At 44.5% G+C, this 23396-nt stretch overlaps 1 protein-coding gene across 4 annotated transcripts in view; it reads left to right on the top strand.

The window, feature by feature from the left end:
* LOC105480842 (slit guidance ligand 3) overlaps nucleotides 1–23396 on the top strand; it is a 639820-nt gene that overhangs the window by 552722 nt on the left and 63702 nt on the right. For all 4 annotated transcript variants that reach the window (XM_011740022.3, XM_011740023.2, XM_011740025.3 and 1 more), the window contains one exon: nucleotides 226–358. In XM_011740022.3, the coding sequence (XP_011738324.1) occupies nucleotides 226–358 (133 nt within the window). The remainder of the gene's footprint in view (nucleotides 1–225; nucleotides 359–23396) is intronic.

The following is a 23396-nucleotide window of genomic DNA, read 5'->3' on the forward strand; positions in this document are numbered from 1 at the left end:
CTTGCTGAGCCTCCTGGATGGTCTTCATCTTACCTCAAATGAGGTAGAAGGTAGGCGACACCCGCCAACCACGGATGAGACCAGCAGGTACCCTATTCCTGGTTCTAGCACACAGCTGGGACAGGGGACAACTTGTCTTTACGGAGAACACGCAGCCTTGCTCACTGGCGCCCCCCAGTGGGGCTTATCTCCCACAACGCTCACCCTCTCTGGGGCTCTCCACAGGCAACGACGAGAGTAGCTGCCAGCTGAGCCCGCGCTGCCCGGAGCAGTGCACCTGCGTGGAGACAGTGGTGCGATGCAGCAACAAGGGGCTCCGCGCTCTCCCCAAAGGCATGCCCAAGGATGTGACCGAGCTGTAAGTACCCCCAGCGCCTCCAAGCACCCTGTCATCTCACCACCAGCAGCATCCTCCATGCTTTACCCCAGAATCTCGAGCAAGGCAACATGGCGAAACTGCCCTGGGGAGACCCTACTTGAATGGATCCCAGCAAGATGGCAGTGGAGCCCTCACCAAGATGGCAGCCATGGGCTTTGACAAGGGCACAGGAAACACGGCTCCCCCAGTGCCTCTGCCTGGCAGGAGAGGAGTCTCTGACCCCGTAATTCCTAAAGCTACCCTGAATATAAGTGGGAGGGTTATTGCCTCATTTTCCATATCATCCCTGAAAGCCCTGCTCTGTACACCCTCTTCCTAAGACTCCTCAGCAGCCTCTTAGTCTGATTCCCGCAGCAGTGCAGGATAATTGTGAAAACATTGTCCAGTGGATGCTGTGGCTTACCAAGCACTTTTCTGAATAGGATCCTATTCCAAGTTCAAACAGCCCTGTCAAGCATGAGGCCCCATTTTACAGATGAGGTCTTAGATCTGAGTCCCATCCATTCTCAGAACGGGAGCTTTCTTATTCCACAGCCCAAGCTCCTGCCACTGACTCCTCAGGTCCTGTCTCTGCACCAGAAACTCCCAGCTCAACAAAAAAGGTGTTAGCCTCTTCCTGAAGGGCTCTTAATATTATGGAGAAAATCCTATTTCTGCCCCCTGGAAAGCACAGACAGAAGGACGAAGTGGTCCGCTAGTGAGGGGGCCTCCCTGGAATGCACCAGGAGCACTGCAGCGAGGACCAGAGGAGCACCACACACTCGCACAACCAACACACACCATGTGCACACTCGCATCCGTCCACTCCTTCACTCATCCACGCAACACATATTGACCAGGCTTCTCGGGTGTCAGGTACTCTGCTCACATTGGAGAGACAACGGCGAGCAAGATGGGTGTGACCCCTCCACCCCCGGGGCTCATGGTATTAGGGAAGGTAGACATTCACGCGATCATTGCAGATCACATGTGAAGTGACAACTGTGAAAAACGCTACAAAAAAAGAGGTACAAGGTTGCTAGGACGTGCAAAGTGAGAAGTATGACAGAGACAGGAAGCTCCAAGAAAGCTGCCCTGGGGAAATGATGCTAGAGCTGCAAGCTGAGGGGTGAGGGGCAGGTCACTAGGAGGGAGGAGGCGGTGCTCCAGGCTGAAATTGCTGCATAAGCAAAGGCCCTGCATGGGAGTGGGCAGAGCCAGGGAGAGGCAACAGGAACAGCCCAAGTGCCCGAACAGGAACACACCCACAAACCAACACCACACACCACACACCACCACACCACACACCCACACCACCACACCCACACACCATACTGACACACCCACACACCACACTGACACACCACCACACTCATACCACCACACCATCACCACACCCACACAGCACCACACCCACATACACCACACCACCACACCCACACCACACTGATACACCACCACACCCACACAGCACCACACCCAAATACCACCACACCCACACACCACACCATCACCACATTCACACAGCACCATACCACACACCACCACACCCACACCCCACACCAACACACCACCACAGCACCACACCCACACACCACACCGACATACCACCACACCACACACATCTGATGCTTGACTTTGACATCTCTCTTACCAGGCCCTATGCACATCCCCTTTTCTGGGCCAGGTTAGCACATACAGGCATACCTTGGAGATACTGTGGGTTCAGTTCCAGACCACCATAAAGCACAAACTGCAATAAAGCAAGTCACACAAATGTTTTGGTTTCCCAGTGCATATCGAAGTTATGTTTATACTATACCGTAGTCTATTAAGTGTGCAATTTCATTGTGTTGAAAAAAAAAAACCAATGTACCAATGTACATACCTTAATTCAAAAACGCTTTATTGCTAAAAAATACTAATGATCACCTGAGCCTCCAGCGAGCTATAATCTTTTTCCTAGTGGGGGGTCTTGTCTTGATGTTGATGGCTGCTATCTGATCAGGGTGGTGGCCAAACACTGGGTGGCTATGGCAATTTCTTAAAATAAGACAGTAGTGAGGTTTGTCACATCGATGGACTCTTTCTTCATGAAAGATTTCTCTGTAGTACACAATGCTGTTTAACATCATTTTCCCATAGTAGAAGTTCTTTTAAAATTGGAGTCAAGGCCAGGTGCGGTGGCTCACACTTGAAATCCCAGCACTTTGGGAGGCCAAGGCAGGTGGATCACTTGAGGTCGGAAGTTCGAGACCAGCCTGGCCAACACAGTGAAACCCCATCTCTACTAAAAATACAAAAATTAGTGGGACATGGTGGCACACGCCTGTGATTCCAGCTATGGGGAAGGCTGAGGTATGAGAATGGCTTGAACCTGGGAGGCAGAGGTTGCAATGAGCCAAGATTGCACCACTGCACTCCAGCTTAGGCGATAAAGTGAGACTGTGTCTCAAAAAAAAAAAAAATTGGAATCAATCCTCTCAAACCCTGCTCTACTTCATCAACTGAGGTTATATGATATTCTAAATCCTTTGTTGTCATTTCCACAACGTTCATAGCATCTTCACCAGAAGTAGATTCCATTTCAAAACACCAATTTCTTTCCTCATCTGTAAGAAGCAATTCCTTATCTGCTCAGGTTTTAGCCTGAGATTACAGCAATTCAGTCACATCTTTAGGCTCCACTTCTAATTTCAGTTCTCACTATTTTCACCATATCTGCAGCTACTTCCTCCACTGAAGTCTTGAACCCCTCAAGGTCATCCATAGGGTTGGAATCACCTTCTTCCAAACTCCTATTAATATTGCTATTTTGACCTCCTACCATGAATCACAAATGTTCAAATGGCATCTAGAACAGTGAATCCTTTCCGAAAGGTTTTCAATTTACTTTGCCCAAATCCATCAGAGGAATCACCATCTATGGCAGTTATGGCCTTATAAAATGTATTTATTAAATAATAAGACTTGAAAGTTGAAACTACTCCTTGATCCATGGGCTGCAGAATGGATGTTATGTTAGCAGACATGAAAACAACATTAATCTGTGTGTACATCTCCATCAGAGCTCTTAGATGACCAGGTACATTGTCAGTGAGCAGTAATATTTTGAAAGAAATCTTTATGTCTGGGCAGCAGGTCTCAACAATGGGCTTAAAATATTCAGCAAAATATGCCGTAAACAGATGTGCCGTCATCCAGTCCTTGTTGCTGTATTTCTAGAGCACAGGCAGAGTAGATTTAGCTTAATTCTTAAAGGCCCTAGGATTTTCCAAATGGTGAATGAGTATTGACTTCAACTTCAAGTCACCATCAGCAGTGGCCCCTAACAAGAGAGTCAGCCTGCCCTTTGAAGTTTTGAAACCAGGCATTGACTTCTCCTCTCTATCGGTGAAAGTCTTAGGTGGCATATTCTTTCAATAAAAGGCTATTTTTGTCTCCATGGAATATCTGTTATTTAGTGTGGCCACCTTCATCAATTATCTTAGCTAGATCATCTGGATAACTTGCTACAGCTTCTCTGTCAGCACTTGCTGCTTCACTTTACACTTTTCTGTTATGAAGATAGCTTCTTTTTGTTCTGTTTTGTTTTGTTTTGTTTTGAGATGGAGTCTCACTCTGTCACCAAGGCTGGAGTGCAGTGGCGCAATCTCGACTCACTGCAAGCTCCACCTCCCGGGTTCATGCCATTCTCCTGCCTCAGCCTCCCCAGTAGCTGGGACTACAGGCGCCCGCCACCACGCCAGGCTAATTTTTTGTATTTTTAGTAGAGACGAGGTTTCACCATGTTAGCCAGGATGGTCTCGATCTCCTGACCCTCGTGATCCGCTCCCCACCACCACCCTGGCCTCCCAGAGTGCTGGGATTACAGGCATGAGCCATTGCGCTCTGCCATCTTCTTTTCTTAAACCTCATGAACCAACTATTGCTAGCTTCACACTTTTCTTCTGCAGTTTTCTCACCCCTCTGAGCCTTCACAGAATTAAGGAGAGTTAGGGCCTTGCTTTGGATTAGGCTTTGGCTTAAGGGAATGTTGTGGCTGGTTTGATTTTCTATCCAGACCGCTAAAAGTTTTTGCATATCAGCAATAAGTCATTCTCATCATTCATGTGTTCATTGGACTAGCACTTTTAAGTTTCTTTAAGAACTTTTTATTTACATTCACAACTTGGCTATTTGGTCCAAGAGGCCTAGCTTTGATCTGTCTTAGATTTTGATATGCCTTCCTCATTAAACTTCATCATTTCTATCTTTTGATTTGAAGTGAGAGATGTGTGACTCTTAGAGGCCATCGTAGGGTTATTAGTTGGCCCAATTTCAATATTGTACTGTGTCTCCGGAAATAGGGAGGTCCGAGGAGAGGGAGACAGGGAACAGCTAGTTGGTAGAGCAGTCAGAACACACACAACATTTATCAATTAAATTCATCATCTTTGATGGGCATGGTTCATGGTGCCCCAAAACAATTACAATAGAGACATCAAAGATCACTAATCACAGATCACCGTAAAAGTATAATAATAATGAAAAAGTTTTAAATATTGTGAGAATTACCAAAATGTAACGCAGAGACAAGAAGCCAGCATGTGCTGTTGGAAAAATGGCACTGATAGACTTGCTTGAGGCGGGGTTGCCATAAACCTTCAATTTTTAAAAAACGCAATATCTACAAAGTGCAATAAAGGAAAGTGCAATGAAACCAGGTACGCAGTACCCTCAGGTGTAAGCGACAGAACACAACCCAGGCTCCTCCAGGGAATGTTTCTTTGATCCACGCTGCTAATAATGCCTCTGGGGACAGAACTTGAACATGCCAGGTTCTTAGACTAGCACATGGCGTGAACCTCCAGGGCGCACAGGCACGCACCACCATGCCCAGCTAATTTTTGTTTTTTTGTTTGTTTGTTTGTTTGTTTAGTAGAGACAGTGTTTCACCCTGTTGGCCAGGATAGTCTCCATCTCTTGACCTCGGGATCTGCCCGCCTCAGCCTCCCAAAGTGCTGGGATTACAGACACATTCTGACAGTGTCATTGCAGTGCCTGCATCCAGCCCTAGAGCCCGGTATCTTCCAGTGCATTCTTCAGTTATCTGAGTTGATACATTCTCTTTATGCTTAAGGTGGTGTGAGCAGATTTTCTTCCTCTTTGCCCAGGAGGAAAGCTAATATACCACTTCATAAGCTAGCTGTGAGGATTGAAAGACTGGATGCCAGGGGTTCAGAAGCACTCAGTCACATCAGCTATGATGATTGCTATCATTGTCATGACTCCTCCTCTATGTTTTTGAGTGGATTTTGGGGCCAGTCCTCTGGGAGTTACCCACATAGGGTAGAAGCCTGAAAGTGCGCAGCTTGTATGTCAAAGGCCATGGTGAGTCCTGCGACCTGATTCCAGGACTGCAGAGGAGACACTGCATTTTGGCAGAGTGGTCGGTGCCTGTCCCCTTTCTCTCTGCGTCTTCCATTTCACCCCACTCCTCAATTCCCATCAGAGGCCTCTCTGGGTGAGGAGGAAAACACCTCATTTTTACATAGGCCAGCTCCCTCCAATCTGAAACGGGTGCAGATAAAAACAGATGCTAGTCTGCGATGGGGAAGCAGGTAGAATGTGGTAGAAAGAGCACTGGGCTAGGAGCCCAGAGGTGAGTCCCAGCCTTGGTTCTGCCTGTGCCTTGGGGCTACTCGGCAGCATCTCTTCCCACTCCTGCCCCCAGAAGCCACATTGCAGCCACACCTGTGGCTTCTTGTGATTCCCCCGGTGATATGCCTTTCCTGACTTCAGGGCCTCTGTCCAGGACATTTATGTTCTCCCGGCCTAGAATGTTCTTCTCTCCCATCCCTACTTAGGTAACCCCCTCTGGTTTCTCAGTCTCAGTCCTTCCTGAAAGCACAAGTTAAGAAGAGTGATTCTGAAAACAAATAGTCTCGGGTTTCAATTCCAACTTGACTACCTACTGATTGCATCACTTTGGGCAAGTTACTTCATCTCATTCAGACTCTATTTACTGATCTGTGAAATGGGGATAACAGTGGTGTATCCTTCACAAGGTAGAAGGTGACTAAGATAACATAACCAAAGCACTTAGCCCGGTGTGCAGTGCATAGCCACGGTTTGATGAATGTCAGTGGTGATTATTAACCTTCCTTTCAGAAAGCCTTTTGGGTGGCTAAGACTGGGTTGTGTGCCTCTCACTTGCACCCCCATGGCTCTTCTCTCAGGTATCACCCTGTATTGTAGTTGCTTATTTACTTAACTTCTCCTTCTAGACCAAGAGTTCCCTGAGGGCAGCAATTGTGTCTCATTCACATTCTGTTTTCTTTCCCCCTTCAGAGTTAAGCACAGCAGCTAACCCATAGCAGGTATTCAAACTCTCTGAATCTGTCTTTTCTTCTTTTTTTTTTTTTTTTTTTTTTTTTTTTTTTTTTTTTTGAGACCAAGTCTCCCTCTGTGGCCCAGGCTGGTAGGCTGGTGTGCGGTGGCTCTATCTCTGCTCACTGCAAGCTCCGCCTCCCGGGTTCACACCGTTCTCCTGCCTCAGCCTCCCATGTAGCTGGGATCCGCCACCACGCCCAGCTAATTGTATTTTTTAGTAGTGATGGGGTTTCACCGTGTTAACCAGGATGGCCTCGATCTCCTGACCCTGTGATCTGCCCACCTCGGCCTCCCAAAGTGCTGGGATTACAGGCGTGAGCCACCATGCCGGCCGCACATGGATTCTTGAATGTGTGTTTCCCAATGCTCCAGAGAAACTGGACCTCACTCTCAGGTCCAGGCATTTCCCAATGCTCAGAGAAACTGAAACTAGGGCTGCCAGCCCAAGGGAAGGAAGGGAGGTCTTGAAAGTTGCTAAAAAGTTCATGTCCACCGTGGGTTTGAGCTGGGGTCATGCCCTTGAAGGTCTGTGTACACAAATGCCCCCGCATGCAGTGAGCTTCCTGCCCTCCCTTGGACCGGGCTGTGCCATGGGATGGGGCTGCAGAGAATGACCCAGTTATACTCTCCTTCCTGGGCCAATTGAGTGCCAAGTGACACATGTCAAAGAACAGAAATGCCATGACAATAGCCCATGAATGCTTTTTCCCAAAGGTCGTGGAACAGAAACTGAAATAACAACGATAATTGCATACAATTATAAAGTAAACTTCAGCACTTTGGGAGGAGACCTGATTTTCTGCTTTGGAAATGGTATCACTTCCCCTTGGCCAGGCGTGGCTTCCAAAGTGCACTGAGGAAGGCAGCCCTCACTTCTGTCCCCAAACTGTCTTCCTAGGGTGGAGGGTGGGGGGTAAGCAGGAGAATGAGTGTCAAAGAAAGTGAAAGCTGGCAGACCCAGAGAATTATGGCCGGGAGCCTCTGGTTCAGGGACATTGGCTGAGTCCAGATCCAGGGTTTCCAATGCAAGCTTTCCAGCTCCCTCAGGCATCATTAGTTATCTCAGGCAGGGCTGCCAGCTTACAAAACAAAATTAAGTTTAATTCACTGAGAAGAAGCAAAAACAAAGTTGCCCAGCATTTCTCTAAAGGGCAGGGTGTGAGAGTCTGTTGCAAGCCTGCAAGACCCCAGCAATACTATCCAAGCAGGCGGTGATTTTTTTCTCTAGTCAGCCCTCTGCAAACCCTCACTGGCCCTTCCCTCACAGTCTCCTCTCAATTCTACCCTGGGTGAGTCAAGCCAAACGGAGCCTCATTCCCACATTCAGTCTTGCAAGTGCTCTTTGAAGCAGGGCTACAGTATCCTCTTTGACCCCAAATCCTGTGCTCATGCCCATTCCAACAAAGGTTCTTAAATGTTTATGTCTCAGGACTCCTTTATGCTTTTCAAAAGCATCCAGGACTCCAAGAACCTGTGTTTATGTGGGTTATAGTTATTGATATTGATCATATTAGAAACTAACACTGAGAAAATGTTAAAATATGCATCAATTCCATTTCAAAGTAGCTATCATATACCCATGACATGTTTATGTAAAAAGCACATTTTTAAGACAAACCAAAAGAAATGCAGGTGAGAGGAGTTTCATTGTTTTATATTTTTGCAAATCTCTTTGATATCTAGCTTCCTAGAAGACAGCTCGGTTTTCATATCTGCTTCACCATTCACTTTTTTGTTTTATGTTTTTTGGGTGAAGTATAAGAAATCTGGCTTCACACAGAAATGTATTTGAAAAAGGGAGGAGCCAGGTGCAGTGGCTCACACCTGTAATCCCAGCACTTTGGGAGGCCAAGGTGGGTGGATCAGCTGAGGTTGGGAGTTTGAGACCAGCCTGACCAAAATGGAGAAACCCCGTCTCTACTAAAAATACAAAATTAGCCAGACGTGGTGTTGGGCACCTGTAATCCCAGCTACTTGGGAGGCTGAGGCAGGAGAATCGCTTGAAGCCGGGAGGCGGAGGTTACGGTGAGCTGAGATCGTGCCATTGCACTCCGTCCTGTGTAACAGAGTGAGATTCTGTCTCAAAAAAAAAAAAGAAAGAAAGAAAAAAGAAGGAAAGAAAAAGGGAGGAATACTTTAATAGCCTTTTCAGATAATTATGGGTATTCTTTGATAAAGACCAAAGCTCAACAAGTGGCATTTTCTTAAAGGCTAGCTGTAGTGTGGAACCTGCCCCCGTACCAGTGAACCTTTGGTCCTCTGTTACATTAACTACCAATCTATCTTACACTTTGAATGGAACTTGCCCTGTGCACAGTCTTGTAACATCATGTGTTGGTCAATGGGAAAATGTCGGTTCACTGAGTTATACAGATCTTCCAAATGCTAACACATTTCATTATACAATATATTTTTAAAATAATGTCCTTTGATATCACCGCTGATCTCATCAGAAAAGTCTTTAAGTGACAGAAGGTTGTTAAGCTCAATGTGGCAGTGAAAAGTTTTCCAAAATTTTAATTTTTACTTGGAAGCACGAATTTATCATTGGCGACAAATACTGTGAGTTGCTTTTTTTTAAGTGATGGGCTTACTTTGTTCATTTTCAAGAAATTATCTACTAAAGAGCCGTGTCTGAGCAATGAGTTTGCCAGTCTTTCTTCTAGGTAAAAGCAGTGTTCCATGAAAAAATGTAAAAGCCAGCTAGTTCAGCTTGCAACTCAATTACACAGGTACTTTTCTCTAGACAACCAACGTGCTGCGTGTGCACATCTTCCATTTTATCCTACGGAACATTAAAGGAAGGTGTGCTCAAGAGTTGAACGTTAATACAAACAATAATTCTTGATACTTCATCAAGGGCATTCCTGGTTTTTGTAAAACCTGCAAGCGCACAGAGGTGAAGAATACAGTGACCGCCGGTTTCATCTGGTTGCGATGTCCTGATTCATGCTGAGGTGCCAGCAGTTTTACCCTCCACTAATTTTGTACCATCAGTGCAAATGTCAACACAGGGCAAAAGGAAAATGACATTTTAACCTTATTGTAAATATAGTTTTGGCCTCATAGACCCCCAAAAAAGCCTCAGGGACCCCCAGGGATCTATGGATGACACTTTGAGAACCACTCTGGTCATTACACATTGGTGGGCAACGGATAGAGACAGATAACTGCTCTAAGTCAGCACGAAGTTCCTAATTTAAAAGGCAAGCTTACAGAATCTTATGGAAAGCAGGACAGAAGCAAATACAGGACATCTCAGCCCTCAAAGTCACTGGAATACTGTCTGCAAAGGAGGGCCTCACTGCTTTCAGAAGGTACAATGATTGCTGTACAGCTGTCCTTTTAAATTCAAGCTTACCTCACTATTTTAGAACTGAAACCTAAAAATCTGCTTGCTTCCATTTTTGGAAATGTTTACAAACATCAGGTTTCCTGGTTCTGGAAACAAACTCTGCAAAACCTACATCTTCATAAGGGCTAGAGAAGAAATTCAGAATCCGGTGCTGGTGAACAGCTTTCCCCCATATCCACCCCTGGTTAATATCCACGATGTTTAGACACATTTTTGGTCTAAGGACCATGAACATGGATTTGTTGTCCTATAACTTGATAACCCAAGGAGAGGAGGGGGCAAGGATGACATAGCTCCCCCAGGCACAACTATTGGAAGAAGGGATTTGTATTTGGATGTGAGGTCTGAGAACATCGTGGGAAGCAGTCTGGCAGTGTACATATGCATGTGCGTGTGTGTGTGTGTGTGTGTGTGTGTGTGTGTGTGTGTGTGTGCGCGCACATAGCACTGACAGGAGACAGGAAAGGGATGGGGCTCAACCAGCAGGTAGGAGGGGACAGGGCTGCGATGCAACTCTCTGAGAGTGAGTGTGGCAAGAGGTGATGGCAAGAATGCACTGGGTGAAGAAGCAAGAAAGACCTGGCCTGGCACTGTGTGGGTTCCAACGAGTTAGGGGATGGAGTTCTGGGGTCCAGAAAGCTCAGTGGTGCTTGGTCCTCATCCATAGTTTTATTGGGGGAGATATGCAGGCGGGAGAAGGGGGAGTGCGACGCAGCAGGTGACAAGCACAAGGGAGTGGCTCAGGCAGTACGTGCTCTGGAAAGGGAGGAATCCAGGAAATTCTGCCCACCTGGCCTTTAAGAAAGCAAGCAAGAATGTCCTGTCTATGCGGCAAACCACCATAGCTACCATTTCTAGAGCATTTACTGTGTACCAGATGCTGTGCTGGGTTTTCTTAATAGGTAATCTCATTTCAGCCTGCAAGGCAAGTGTCATTATTCCCATTTTGCAGATGAGACAACCGGAGCTACTGAAGGTTGAATAATTTTTGAAGATCACACTGCCAATAAGCAGCAGAGTCTAGACTCAAGCCCAGTTCCATCTGACCCCAAGTTCTCCCTGTGGCGGAAACCCAAGTCTCTATGTGTTCTGCCCAGTGGCCTGGCTTGCTAGGGACTTACATGGGTCCTCTTGAAAATTGACATCTGCATTGCAGCAGGGAGAAGGCAAGCCCAGGCCCCCTGCCATGAGGCTATAGGTACCTGTCAGTGGTTCTGGCCATGTCCATCCCGACAGCCCGTTCCCCAGAGCACTTAATAGAACAACTGCCCAGCGCTGACTACATCCTTGACATTCCCTGGCCCAGGGAGAGAAACTGAAATGTGCCTCCAGCCAGCTGGAGGGGTTGATCACATCTTTGGAGGGTGGGCCGATCACATCTTTGGAGGGTGGGCCGGCTCTGGGCACAGCAGCACTTACGAGTCCTGGCACAGGCCCTGGCCCAGAGAAGACCTCAGCAGATGGCACCAGTAGAGGACACTTCATACTATCGGAGAGTCACAGCCATCTGTGGGAGGGGCCGTGGGCGGCCTGAGCACAGGCCGAGAGCCAAGAAGTCTCCCTTCACTCATCCGTTCATTGAGTTCATTGTGCCAGACGCGGTGGAGGCAGCTGAAGATACAGTGGCTACCATAACAGATAAGATCCCCTTTCTCAGAAACTTAGAGTAGGGGAGAAAGGCAGTAAGAAAGCTGACCAGAAGATCAGGCATTTTACACACGGAGTAGAGAGGGATTTCCCAGGAAAGTAAAGGAGGGAAACAGAGTAGAAAGAACATGTTTTATGAAGACCTCAAGGGGGAAAGATCTTAAATTCGAGAAACCACGAAGGCTGTGAGATGGAGCAAATAGGATGACAAAGACGGTGATGTGTGCTGAAAGCTTGGGGAGGGGTATGTAAGTTCTTGTAGGTATAGGGAGAGCTGCCTCCAAGAGAAATGCAGGAATCTAGGAAGAATTTTAAGTGGCATGATCCAATTCTCATTTTAGAAATACTACCCTGGAAGAAGAAGAGAATGAACAGCAAGAGGAACATTATCTTTCAATAAGCTACATGTATTATTGGATGGAGATGTGTGTGTGTGTGTGTGCATGCATACATGCCTATGTGTATCTATCTATATGTATGTGCGTGAGTATGTATATTTAAAATGTGTTGGCCACCAGTGTGCCAGGTACTGCTCTGAGAACTGTTCACAGAGACTCTCATTTAATCCTCAGAATTACATCAAGGTGGTGATTATTATAAGGTTCATTTTACAGGTGACTAAATGTAAGCTCAAAGAGGTTAAGTACCTTGCCCAAGGTCACATAGCTGTTAGATTAAGTAGAGTCAGGATGTGAGCCTCAGCGGCCTGACCCCTGAGCTGCTCCCCACATCACTCCAGCACTCTAGTGGAAATTCTGGCCTGGAGTGGAGTCTCTGGGAAGGTGACTTCCCTCCTCCTCCATGGACATTCAGCTGGTCTGAGTTCTTTGTGGGGGCATCAGTCAGCACCACAAAGCTCCAAACAGGAGTGGGGAACACCCATTCACAGAGATCTGTGTGGAGTTTCATGCAAGGCAGATGTGTCCTTGTGTGTTTGCACTGGGGCTGAAACAGAGCATTTAAATGCAGGTCAAATGCAAAGGTTGACCTGCCAGAAACACTCGGGCAGTTCTAAGGCTGGTGGGGCAAGAGGGCAGTCTCCTGAAAGGGTCCGTCTGGGAGCCTGGGCTGGAGGCTACAGACAACTTTGGAGTTCAGAGTTTTCATGAAGGGCTTGCTACAAAGAGAGCTCTCCCCACCACTGCATCTGCATTTCTGGTGTGAAAGCTTTGATTCTGAGTCTTCTGAGCTGTGCTGCCAGCTCGCTGGGGACATTCTGCACTGAAAGCAACTTCTTCTTGGCTCCATCGTGCCAAATGCAGCTCTCCCTGAGGAGTTTAGGGGTTTTCATCACACAGATGACGTTTCCTGAGCATCTGCTGTTGCCAGGCAGAGTGCGAGAATGCTGTGGTGAGCCAAGCGGACATGGTTCTGCTGACGTTAATCACAGAGTCACACGGAAGATGTCACCATGGGGGTCAAATGCTGTGACGAAAAGACAGCCAATGCTTTGGGAATCTGTAATATCACTGGTAGGTGTGGAAGCTGATATTGGAGAAGTAGTGCTGGAGCTGAGATCCATGCAGCTGTAGGAGTTAACCCAGCAAGGAGGGAGAAGAGAAACTAGTGCGTACGACGACCTGCCCCCCACCAGAAGGGATGGGGCATTTTAGGAAGGTTAAGGCCAGTGGAGTTGGAACCAGAGGTCAAGGGAAAGTCTGATAAAAGATGAACTAAAGACAGGAGGCAGGGCTCTAACAGTTAATTTCCTGTCTCAACTGGGTAGGCTGTGGTGCCTGGTTGTTTGATCACACACTTGGTCTAGATGTCGCTGTGAAGGTATTTTGTAAATGCAATTAATATCTACAGTCAGTTGAGTTTTTAAACAATATACTTAGGAGGTACAAGTACAGGTTTCTTATATGCATATATTGTGTTGTGGTAAAGTGTAGGCTTTTAGTGTCCCCATTACCCAAATACTGAACATTGTGCCCGACAGGTAGTTTTTCAGCCCTCACCACCCTCCCACCTTTTGTAGTCTCCAGTGTCCATTATTCTACTTGGTATGTCCACGTGTACCCATTGTCAAGCCCCCACTCATAAGCGAGAACACGTAGTATTTGACTTTCTGTTTCTGAGTCATTTCACTGAGGATAATGGCCTCCAGTTCCATACACATTGCTGCAAAAGACAGGATTTCACTCTTATTTATGGCTGAGTAGTGTTCCATGTATATAGATATTCCACATCTTCTTTTTTAAATTTTTTTATTTTAAGTTCTGGGATACATGTGCAGAATGTGCAGGTTTGTTATGCAGGTTTATATGTGCCATGGTGGTTTGCTGCACCCATCAACCCATCATCTAGGTTTTAAGCCCTGCATGCATTAGGTATTTGTCCTAATGCTTTCCCTTCCCTTGCCCTGCAACCCTCAACAGGCCACGGTGTGTGTTGTTCCCCTCCCTGTGTCCATGAATATACACTACATTTTCTTTATCCAGTCCTCTGTTGATGGACATTGAGGTTGATTCCATATCTTCACTATTGTGAATAGTGCTGTGATAGACATACAAGTGCAGGTATCTTTTGGATGTAATATTTATTTCTCTTTGGGTGTTTACCCAGTAGTGGCGTTGCTGGATCAAATGGTAGTTCCATTCTTAGTTCTTTGAGAAATCACCATACTGTTTTCCATAAAGGTTATGCCGATTTACATTCCTACCAACAGCGTATGGGCATTCCTTTCTCTCCACATTCTCACCAAAAATCTGTGGTTTTTAGACTTTTTAATAATGGTCATTCCGCTGGTGTGAGATGGTATCTCATTGTGGTTCAGATTTGCATTTTTCTGATGATTAGTGATGGTGAGCATTTTTCATATGTTGGACTAAGTGTATGTGTGTTTTTGAGAAATGTTTATTCATGTCCTTTGCCCACTTTTTAATGGTTTTTTTTTTTTCTTGTCAAGTTCCTTATAGATTCTGGACATTAGACCTTTCTTTAGACATACTTTAAAAATATTTTTCACATCCTGCGGGTTGTCTGTTTACTGTTGTTTCTTTTGTTGTGCAGAAGCTTTTTAGTTTAAGTCCCATTTTTATATTTTTGTTTTTACTGCATTTGCTTTTGAGGACTTAGTCATAAATCCTTTGCCTAGGCCAATGGCCAAAAGAGTTTTTCCTAGGTTTTCTTCTAGGATTTTTATATTTGCATGTTTTACATTTGGGCCTTGAATTCATTGTGAGTTAATTTTTTTTATATGGCGAAAAGTATGGGTCCAGTTTCATTCTTCAGCATATGGCTATCCAATTTTGCCAGCACCATTGATTGAATAGGGTGTCCTTTCCCCAGTGTATATTTTTGACTTTGTTGAAGATCAGTTAGTTGTAGGAATGTGACTTTATTTCTGGGTTCTCTGTTCTGTACCATTGACGTATGTGTCCATTTTTATACCAGTACTGTGCTGTTTTGGTTACTATGGCCTTGTAATATAATTTGAAGTCAGGTAATATGATGCCTCCAGCTTCGTTCTTTTTGCTCAGGATTGCTTTGGGCTATTTGGGCTCTTTTTTGGTTCCATATGAATTTTAGGATTTTTTTCCTAATTCTGTGAAAAATGACATTGGTCATTTGGTAGGGATTACAATGAATCTGTAGATTGCTTTGGGCAGTATGGTCATTTTAACAACGTTAGTTCTTCAAATCCATGAGCATGGGATGTTTTTCCATTTGTTTGTGTTGTCTACAATTTCTTTCATCAGTGTTTTGTAGTTCTCCTGATAGACATCTTTCACCTCCTTGGTGAAATATATTCCTAGGGTTTTGTTTTTGTTTTTGTTTTTGTTTTTGTCCTTGTCTTAGCTTTTTTAAGTGGGATTGCCTTCTTGATTTGGTCCTTGACTAGATAGTTATTGGTGTTTAGGAATGCTACTGATTTCTAAACATTCATTTTGTAGCCTGAAACTTTACTGAATTCATTTATTAAGTCTAAGAGTTTTTTGGTCAAATATTTAGTGTTTGTTTTCTAGATATAAGATTATATCATCAGCAGAAATATTTGACTTCCTCTTTTCCAATCTGGATGCCTTTTGTTTTCTCTTCGCTGGTTGCACTGGTGAGGACTTCCAATACTACATTGAGTAAGAGTGGTAAAAGTGGGTATTCTTGTCTTGTTCCAATTCTTTTTTTTTTTTTTTTTTTTTTTTTTTTTGAGAGGGAGTCTTGCTCTGTCGCCCAGGCTGGAGTGCAGTGGCGCGATCTCGGCTCACTGCAAGCTCCGCCTCCTGGGTTCAGGCCATTCTCCTGCCTCAGCCTCCCGAGTAGCTGGGACTACAGGCGCCCACCACCGCACCCGGATAATTTTTTGTATTTTTAGAGATGGGGTTTTACTGTGGTCTCGATCTCCTGACCTTGTGATCCGCCCGCCTCGGCCTCCCAAAGTGCGTCTTGTTCCATTTCTTAGAGGGAATTCTTTAAACTTTTTTCAAGGATGATGTTGGCTGTGAGTTAGTTGTATATAGCCTTTATTATTTGAGGTATGTTCCTTGTATGCGTAGTTTGCTAAATTATATCATGAAGGGATGCAGAATTTTATCAAATGATTTTTCTGCATCTATTAAGATGATCATATGGTTTTTGTCCTTATTTCTGTTTATGTGATGCATCACATTTATTGATTTGTGTATATTGAAGCATCCTTTCATTCCTGGAATAAATCCCACCTGATGGTGGTCTATTATCTCTTTGATGTGCTGTTGGATTCAATTTGCTAGTATTTTTTTGAGAATTTTTATGCCTATGTCCATCTAGGATATTAGCCTGTAGTTTTCTTTTTTCATTGTGTCCTTGTCTGGTTTTGGTATTAGGGTGATACTGACCTCATAGAATGAGTAAGGGAGAATTACCTCCTCCTCAATTTTTTGAAATAGTTTCAGGAGGATTAATATTAGTTTTTTGTGTGCTTGTTAGAATTAAGCTATGAATCCATCTTTGGATTTATGGTCCTGGGCTTTTTGGTGGCAGTTTGGGGGGGGATATTTTGTATTACTTATTCAGTCTCTCTACTTATTAGGGGTCTACTGTTCAAACGTTCTACCATTCCTGTTTCAATTTCAGGAGGTTGCATGCTTCCAGGAATTTATCCATTTGTTCTAGATTTTTTAGTTTGTGATTGTATAGTTGTTCATAATAGTCTGGTGATCTTTTGTATTTCTGAAATATCATTTGTAATGTCTCCTTTTTCATTTCTGATTGTATTTATCTGGATCTTCCCTCTTCTTGGTTAGTTTAGCTAGTGATTTATCAATTTTGTTTATCTTTTTGAAGAACCAACTTTTTCTTTTGTTAATCTTTTGTATTGTTCTTTTGGTCCCCATTTCATTTAGTTCTGCTCTGATTTTTGTTACTTCTTTTCTGTTTTGTTGTTCATACTAGAATCCTTAGTCTCACCGTGATCTTTGTTATTTCTCTTCTTCTGTTAACTTTGGGTTTTTTTGGTTCTTCTTTTTCTAGTTTCTTGGGGTGTGATGTTAGGTTGTTAATTTGTGATCTTTCTACCTTTGTGATGTAGGCATTCAATGCTATTAATTTCCCTCTTAGCACTGCTTTTGCTGTATCCCATAGGTTCAGGTATGTTGTTTTTTCATTTTCATTCATTTGGATTTTTTAAAATTTTCGTTTTAATTTCTTTGTTGAGCCAGTGGTTGTTCAAGAGCATGCCGTTTAATTTCCATGTATTTGGATAGTTTCAAAAGTTTGTCTTGGTATTGATTTCTAGCCTTACTCCTCTGTGATCTGAGAAAATACTTGGTGTAATTTCAGGTATTTTAATGTGTTAAGACTTGTTTTGTGGGCTAGCTTGTGGTCTGTCTTGGAGAATGTTCCATGTGCTGGTGAAAAGAATGTATATTCTTTAGTCGTTGGGTAGAATTTCTGTAAATGTCTATTAAGTCCATTTGGCCTAAAGTCCAATTTAAGTCCAGTGTTTCTTTGTTAATTTTCTGTCTCAGTGATCTGTCTAGTACTGTCGGTAGGGTGTTACCAAGACCCCACTATTACTGTATTGTTGTCTGTTTCTTTCATTAGGTCCGGTATTACTTGTTTTGTACATTTGAATTCTCCAATATTGGTTGTGTATATATTTAGGATTATTACATCCTCTGGCTGAATTGCTCCCTTTGTCGTTATATAATGACCTTTTTTGTCTTTTTTTACTGTTTTATGTGATATGTCTTTTTTATCTGATATAAGTATAGCTATTCCTGCTCACTTTTGGTTTCTGTTTGTATGGAATATCTTTTTCCACTCCTTTACTTTCAGTCTATTTGTGTCTTTATGGGTAGGATAAGTTTTTTGTAGGCAACATATAGTTGGATCATGTTTCTTTATCCATTCTGACAATCTGTATCTTTTAGGTAGAGCATTTAATCCATTTATATTCAGGGTTAGTATTGATATGTGAGGCTTTGTTCCTGTCACATTGTTGATTGTTTTCAAGTTGTTTTATAAATTGTTTGTTTCTTTTTCTGTCTTTGTGGTTTGGTGAAATTCTGTGGTGTTGCCATTTGATTCCTTTCTCTTCCTCCTTTGTATAATTGTTTTATATGAACTGTGAGTTTTCTACTTTCATGATTTTTTGTGACAGTGAATATTGACCTTTAATTTTTACATTTAAGACCTCATTGAACATTTCCTATAGGATTGCTCTAGTGGTGGCAAATCCCTTAGTGTTTGCTTGTCAGGGAAGGACTTTATCCTTAATTTATAAAGCTTACTTTGGCAGAATACAAAATTCTTGGCTGACAGGTTTTTTTTTTTCTTTCAGCACTTTGAAAATGCCATCACATTCTCTTCTAACCTGTAAGGTTTCTGTGAAAAGTCTTCTGTTAGTCTGAGGGGTTTCCTTTGTCTATGACTCCCTGCTTTTCTGTTGCTAATTTTAAAATCCTTTATTTCACTTTTATATTAAACATTCTTAATATAATATGCTATAATGATATTCTTTTTGCAATATATTTGCCTGAAGATTTCTGGGCCTCCTGTAAATGGATGTCTAACTCTCTTGATAGACTTCGGAAATTTTCATCAATTACTTTCTCACATATGTTTTCTAAACTTTTTGATCTCTTTCCCCCTTGGTAGTATCAACGATTCATAAGTTTAACTTTTTTCTCTCTTTTTCCCCTTGGTAATATCAACAATACATAAGTTTGGTCGCTTTATATACTCCCACACATCTCAAAGTCTTTGTTCATTCTTTTTATTCTTTTTTCCTTATTTTTGTCTGACTGGATTATTTCAAAAGACCTGTCTTCAAGTTCTGAGATTCTTTCTTCTGCTTGTTGTAGTCTATCATTGAAATTTTCTAATGTATTTTGTATTTCCTTCAATTAATTTTTTAGTTTCAGAATTCTGCTTGGCTTTTTTGTTTTTGTTTTTGTTTTTGAGACAGGGTCTAACTCTGTTACTCAAGCTGAAGTGCAGTAGTGTGATCACAGCTCACTGCAGCCTTGACCTTCCAGGCTCCAGCAATCCTCCCACCTCAGCCTCCCTAGTAGCTGGGACCACAGGCGCATGCTACCTTACTCAATTAACTTTTTATTTTTTGTAAAGACAGGGTCTCACTATGTTGCGCAGGCTGGTCTCAAATTCCTGGGCTCAAGCAATCCTCCTGCTGGCCTCCCAAAGTGCTAGAATTAAAGGCATGAACCACTGTACCTGGGCTTTGGCTTTTTTTTTTTTTTTTTGAGACGGAGTCTTGCTCTGTCGCCCAGGCTGGAGTGCAGTGGCCGGATCTCAGCTCACTGCAAGCTCTGCCTCCCGGGTTCAAGCCATTCTCCTGCCTCAGCTTCCCGAGTAGCTGGGACTACAGGCGCCCGCCACCTCGCCCGGCTAGTTTTTCGTATTTTTTAGTAGAGACGGGGTTTCACCGTGTTAGGCAGGATGGTCTCGATCTCCTGACGTTGTGATCCACCCGTCTCGGCCTCCCAAAGTGCTGGGATTACAGGCTTGAGCCACCGCGCCCGGCTTTTTTTTTTTTTTTTTTTAAGATGTCTGTCTCCTTAGAAATTTCTTATTTATATCCTACATTGATTTTTACATTTCTTTGTGTTGGTTTTCAGATTTCTCTTGCATCTCATTGAGCTTCTTTAAGAATAACATTTTGAATTCTTTACCTGGCATTTCAAGGAATTCTTTTTGATTGGGATCTGTTGCCAGACAATTGTGGTCCTTTGGTAGCATCATATTTCCCTGCTTTTTCATATTTCCTGTGTCCTTCCTTGGATTTCTGCACATCTGGTGTCGCAGTCACTTGTTCTAATTGTTTGAAATTGGTTTTGTAGGGGAGAATGTTCTCTGAGGATGTATATATGTTGTTGATTAAGATACTTTGGCTTTGATTTTGAGTCCCTGTGGTAGTGTGATCTTTGTATGAATTTGTCAGCAGGGCATAGGATCAGTGGTCTCTATAATCACATCCTCAGTGATTTAGGGTACCATTATTAGTTGAAGTGGTGGTAAAGTTTAGCTGGAGATTTACATGCAAACTAAGCCAGTCTTTGGGCCCCAGTAGTGGCAGCATAGAATGAGCAGCATAGAAGGTGGGAAGCTGCTGTCAATCTCAGGTCAACCCCCTTCCCAGCAACTCCCTCAGATCTCACTCGAGAGGAGATGCTCCCTGGACCAGCGCCTCTCTGCCTGTCCTGCTCATTCCTCCAGCTTCTGCCTCCAAGCTCCCCATAGCCACACTGTCCACAGAACACTTCCTGCAGCTGTGTGAATGATGGCCCAACAGTTTATCCTCCCCTCCTTCAGCCTGCACAGAGCAGAGTCTCCCTGGCCAAAGGAATAAGCTAGACAAGTACCCCATCCCGGTGTCTGCTCCTTCCCACCACCAGCTGAGCCCCTGCCCCTGCTGCGGAATAGGGCAAGCATCCACTCAGAATGCAAATGTCCCACAGCCTTTCATGTGGGGAGGGCAGAGGGTGAGTACAGATGAGAGGCCCGAGGAAGCTCTGCAACACCACCCTCTGCCCTTGTCTGCAGTCATGGCCTCTCATTGTGCTTTGAATAAAATAACCTCCAAGGCCTCAGCGTGATCTGCCCTGTCTCCCACTGTCCTCTCCTGGCCCACGAGACTTCAGCCCCTCAACCTGCCTTCTCTGCCTCGGAACTCAAGCTCTGGACTGTCCACAGGCTGCATTCTTGCCAGACTCTTCCACCTCCCCTGCTCTTTCCAAGTCTTCACCCTTTTCACCTATCAATCCTCATCTTAAAATATGTCCTCCTCAGCTGTGCATCTTCCTTTTTTTTTTTTTTTTTTTCCTGAGACAGAGTCTTGCTCTGTTGCCCAGGCTAGAGTGCAGTGGCACCATCTTGGCTCACTGCAACCTTGGCCTTCTGGGTTCAAACGATTCTCCTGCCTCAGCCTCCCTAGTAGCTGGGACTACAGGCAGGCGCCACCACACCTAGCTAATTTTTGTATCTTTAGTAGAGACGGGGATTTGCCATGTTGGCCAGGCTGCTCTCGAATTCCTGGCCTCAAGTGATCCACTTGCCTCAGCCTCCCAAAGTGCTGGGATTACAAGAGTGAGCCACCGTGCCTGGCCAGCATATGTCTTTTCTTTTTTTTTTCTTTTTTTTTCTTTTTTTTTGAGACACAGTCTTGCTTTGTTGCCCAGGCTGGAGCGTAGTAGCGCAATCTTGGCTCACTGCAACCTCTGCCTCCTGGGTTTAAGCGATTCTCCTGCCTCAGCCTCATGAGTAGCTGGGATTACAGGCATGTGCCTCCACATCCAGCTGTATTTTTTGTATTTTTTTTTTTTTAAGGAGGGGGGTTTCACCATGTTGGCCAGGCTGTTCTCAAACTCCTGACCTCAAGTGATCCACACGCCTCAGCTTCCCAAAGTATTGGGATTACAGGCATGAGCCACCATACCTGGCCCCTCGACTGCATCTTTCTGCAGTAAGCTCCTTGGTGTTTCCTTGTTCCTTCCCCAGAAAGCACAGATTGCAATTCATAATTTATATTTCTTTATACATCTGTCTGCTTGCTCTCATGCATGCACTCTCTCTCTCCCCCCATCTCCCTCCCTCCCTCCCTGCCTCCCTCTTCCTCCCTCCCTGCCTCCCTCTCCCTCCCTCCCTGCCTCCCTCTTCCTCCCTCCCTGCCTCCCTCTTCCTCCCTCCCTGCCTCCCTCTTCCTCCCTCCCTGCCTCCCTCTTCCTCCCTCCCTGCCTCCCTCTTCCTCCCTCCCTGCCTCCCTCTTCTTCCCTCCCTGCCTCCCTCTTCCTCCCTCCCTGCCTCCCTCTTCCTCCCTCCCTGCCTCCCTCTTCCTCCCTCCCTGCCTCCCTCTCCCTCTCCACCTATATTTGATTTTTAATTGCCTGAAAGCAGGCATTATGGCTATCTTGTTCCCCAGTATATACGATACTTAGCACATCATAATCGTTCAATAAATACTTGTGCCTGAATTCATGCATGCATGCATGAATGAATGCATTTCTCTTGGCTTTTCTGTCTGAGGGCACAATCTAAGCATGTGCATGATTGAATTTCAGGCTCCCTGAGACAGAAGTGGAATCTGGTTCATCTTTGTATTTCCCCCAGGATTTAGCATAGCTCTTGGCCCATAATGGGTACACAACCAAGGATCAAACCTAAAGGACATTAGTCCAATATGCCATGGCCACCCAAGACCTTATCAGGTCCAGTCCAGCATCCTGTGCCATGAGAGTCCCCAGGGGCCAGCCATAGGAGGAAAGTTACTTGGTCTTAATTAAACAATTAAAGATAATGTAAGATAATGTACGTTCCAATGTGGCCTTAAAGCTAAGGCTGGTTCAGTCATTGACACCTTGACCCATATTCTGTTTTAACCCATTTCTATCCCATTCAGTCATTTTGTGGTAGGTCTACTGGACACCAGGTAGTGTGCTAGCACCTTATTACTCAAAATGTGGTCTACAGACCAGCAGTTACCACCATCACCCAGGAGCTCATTAGAAATACAGATTCTCCAACCTTACCCCAGAGTTAGGGTCAGAATCTGTGGTCTAGCAAAATCCAGGTGATTCGCATGTATGTTGAAGTTTGAGAAGCACCAGGCTAGCAAAAGATAAACCTAGGTCTAGCCTCATGGAGCTTAAGGCAGACACTTGACAAATGGATGGTAGTGGCTATGTGTTGACTCTTCTAAGAGAGGATACTATGGGAGCTTTAGATCACCAAGAAGATCAAAGCAGTTCTTGTAAACCATCTTAAATGTTCTTCAGCTTTGTCCTGAGAGCAACAGAAAGCCTGGAAAAAGGGGTTTACAGCAAGGGTGGGGGTGAAGGAATTGGCCTGTCCCCGCTTGAGGATAGCATTAACTTTTATTTACAGTAGGAATAACCTTTGTAATTCATGATTACATAATTGCAATGACACTTTCTTGTCTTAAGCCACACTTGAGTCTCTGAGGAGGCGGCCTCATCCTAGGTGAGCAGGTCAGTGTAGGATGCTGAAGTCCAGGCAGGTCTAGGCTCAGCCTTTGCCTGTCCGGAAGGAGTCCCCATCTGTTGGGTGCAACCTCACTCTGAACCCCTGTCCCTTCCTGCCATGTGGTCCTTCTGCTGGGAACTGTAGTACAGTGCTATCTCTGTCATTTCCTCAGTTTCCAAATGTACATCACAGATAGTCAACGTTGAATTAGGGTTCTTAAAATATATCATGCCTGGCTCA

The sequence above is a fragment of the Macaca nemestrina genome, chromosome 6, assembly GCF_043159975.1.
Source record: "Macaca nemestrina isolate mMacNem1 chromosome 6, mMacNem.hap1, whole genome shotgun sequence".
NCBI lineage: Eukaryota > Metazoa > Chordata > Mammalia > Primates > Cercopithecidae > Macaca > Macaca nemestrina.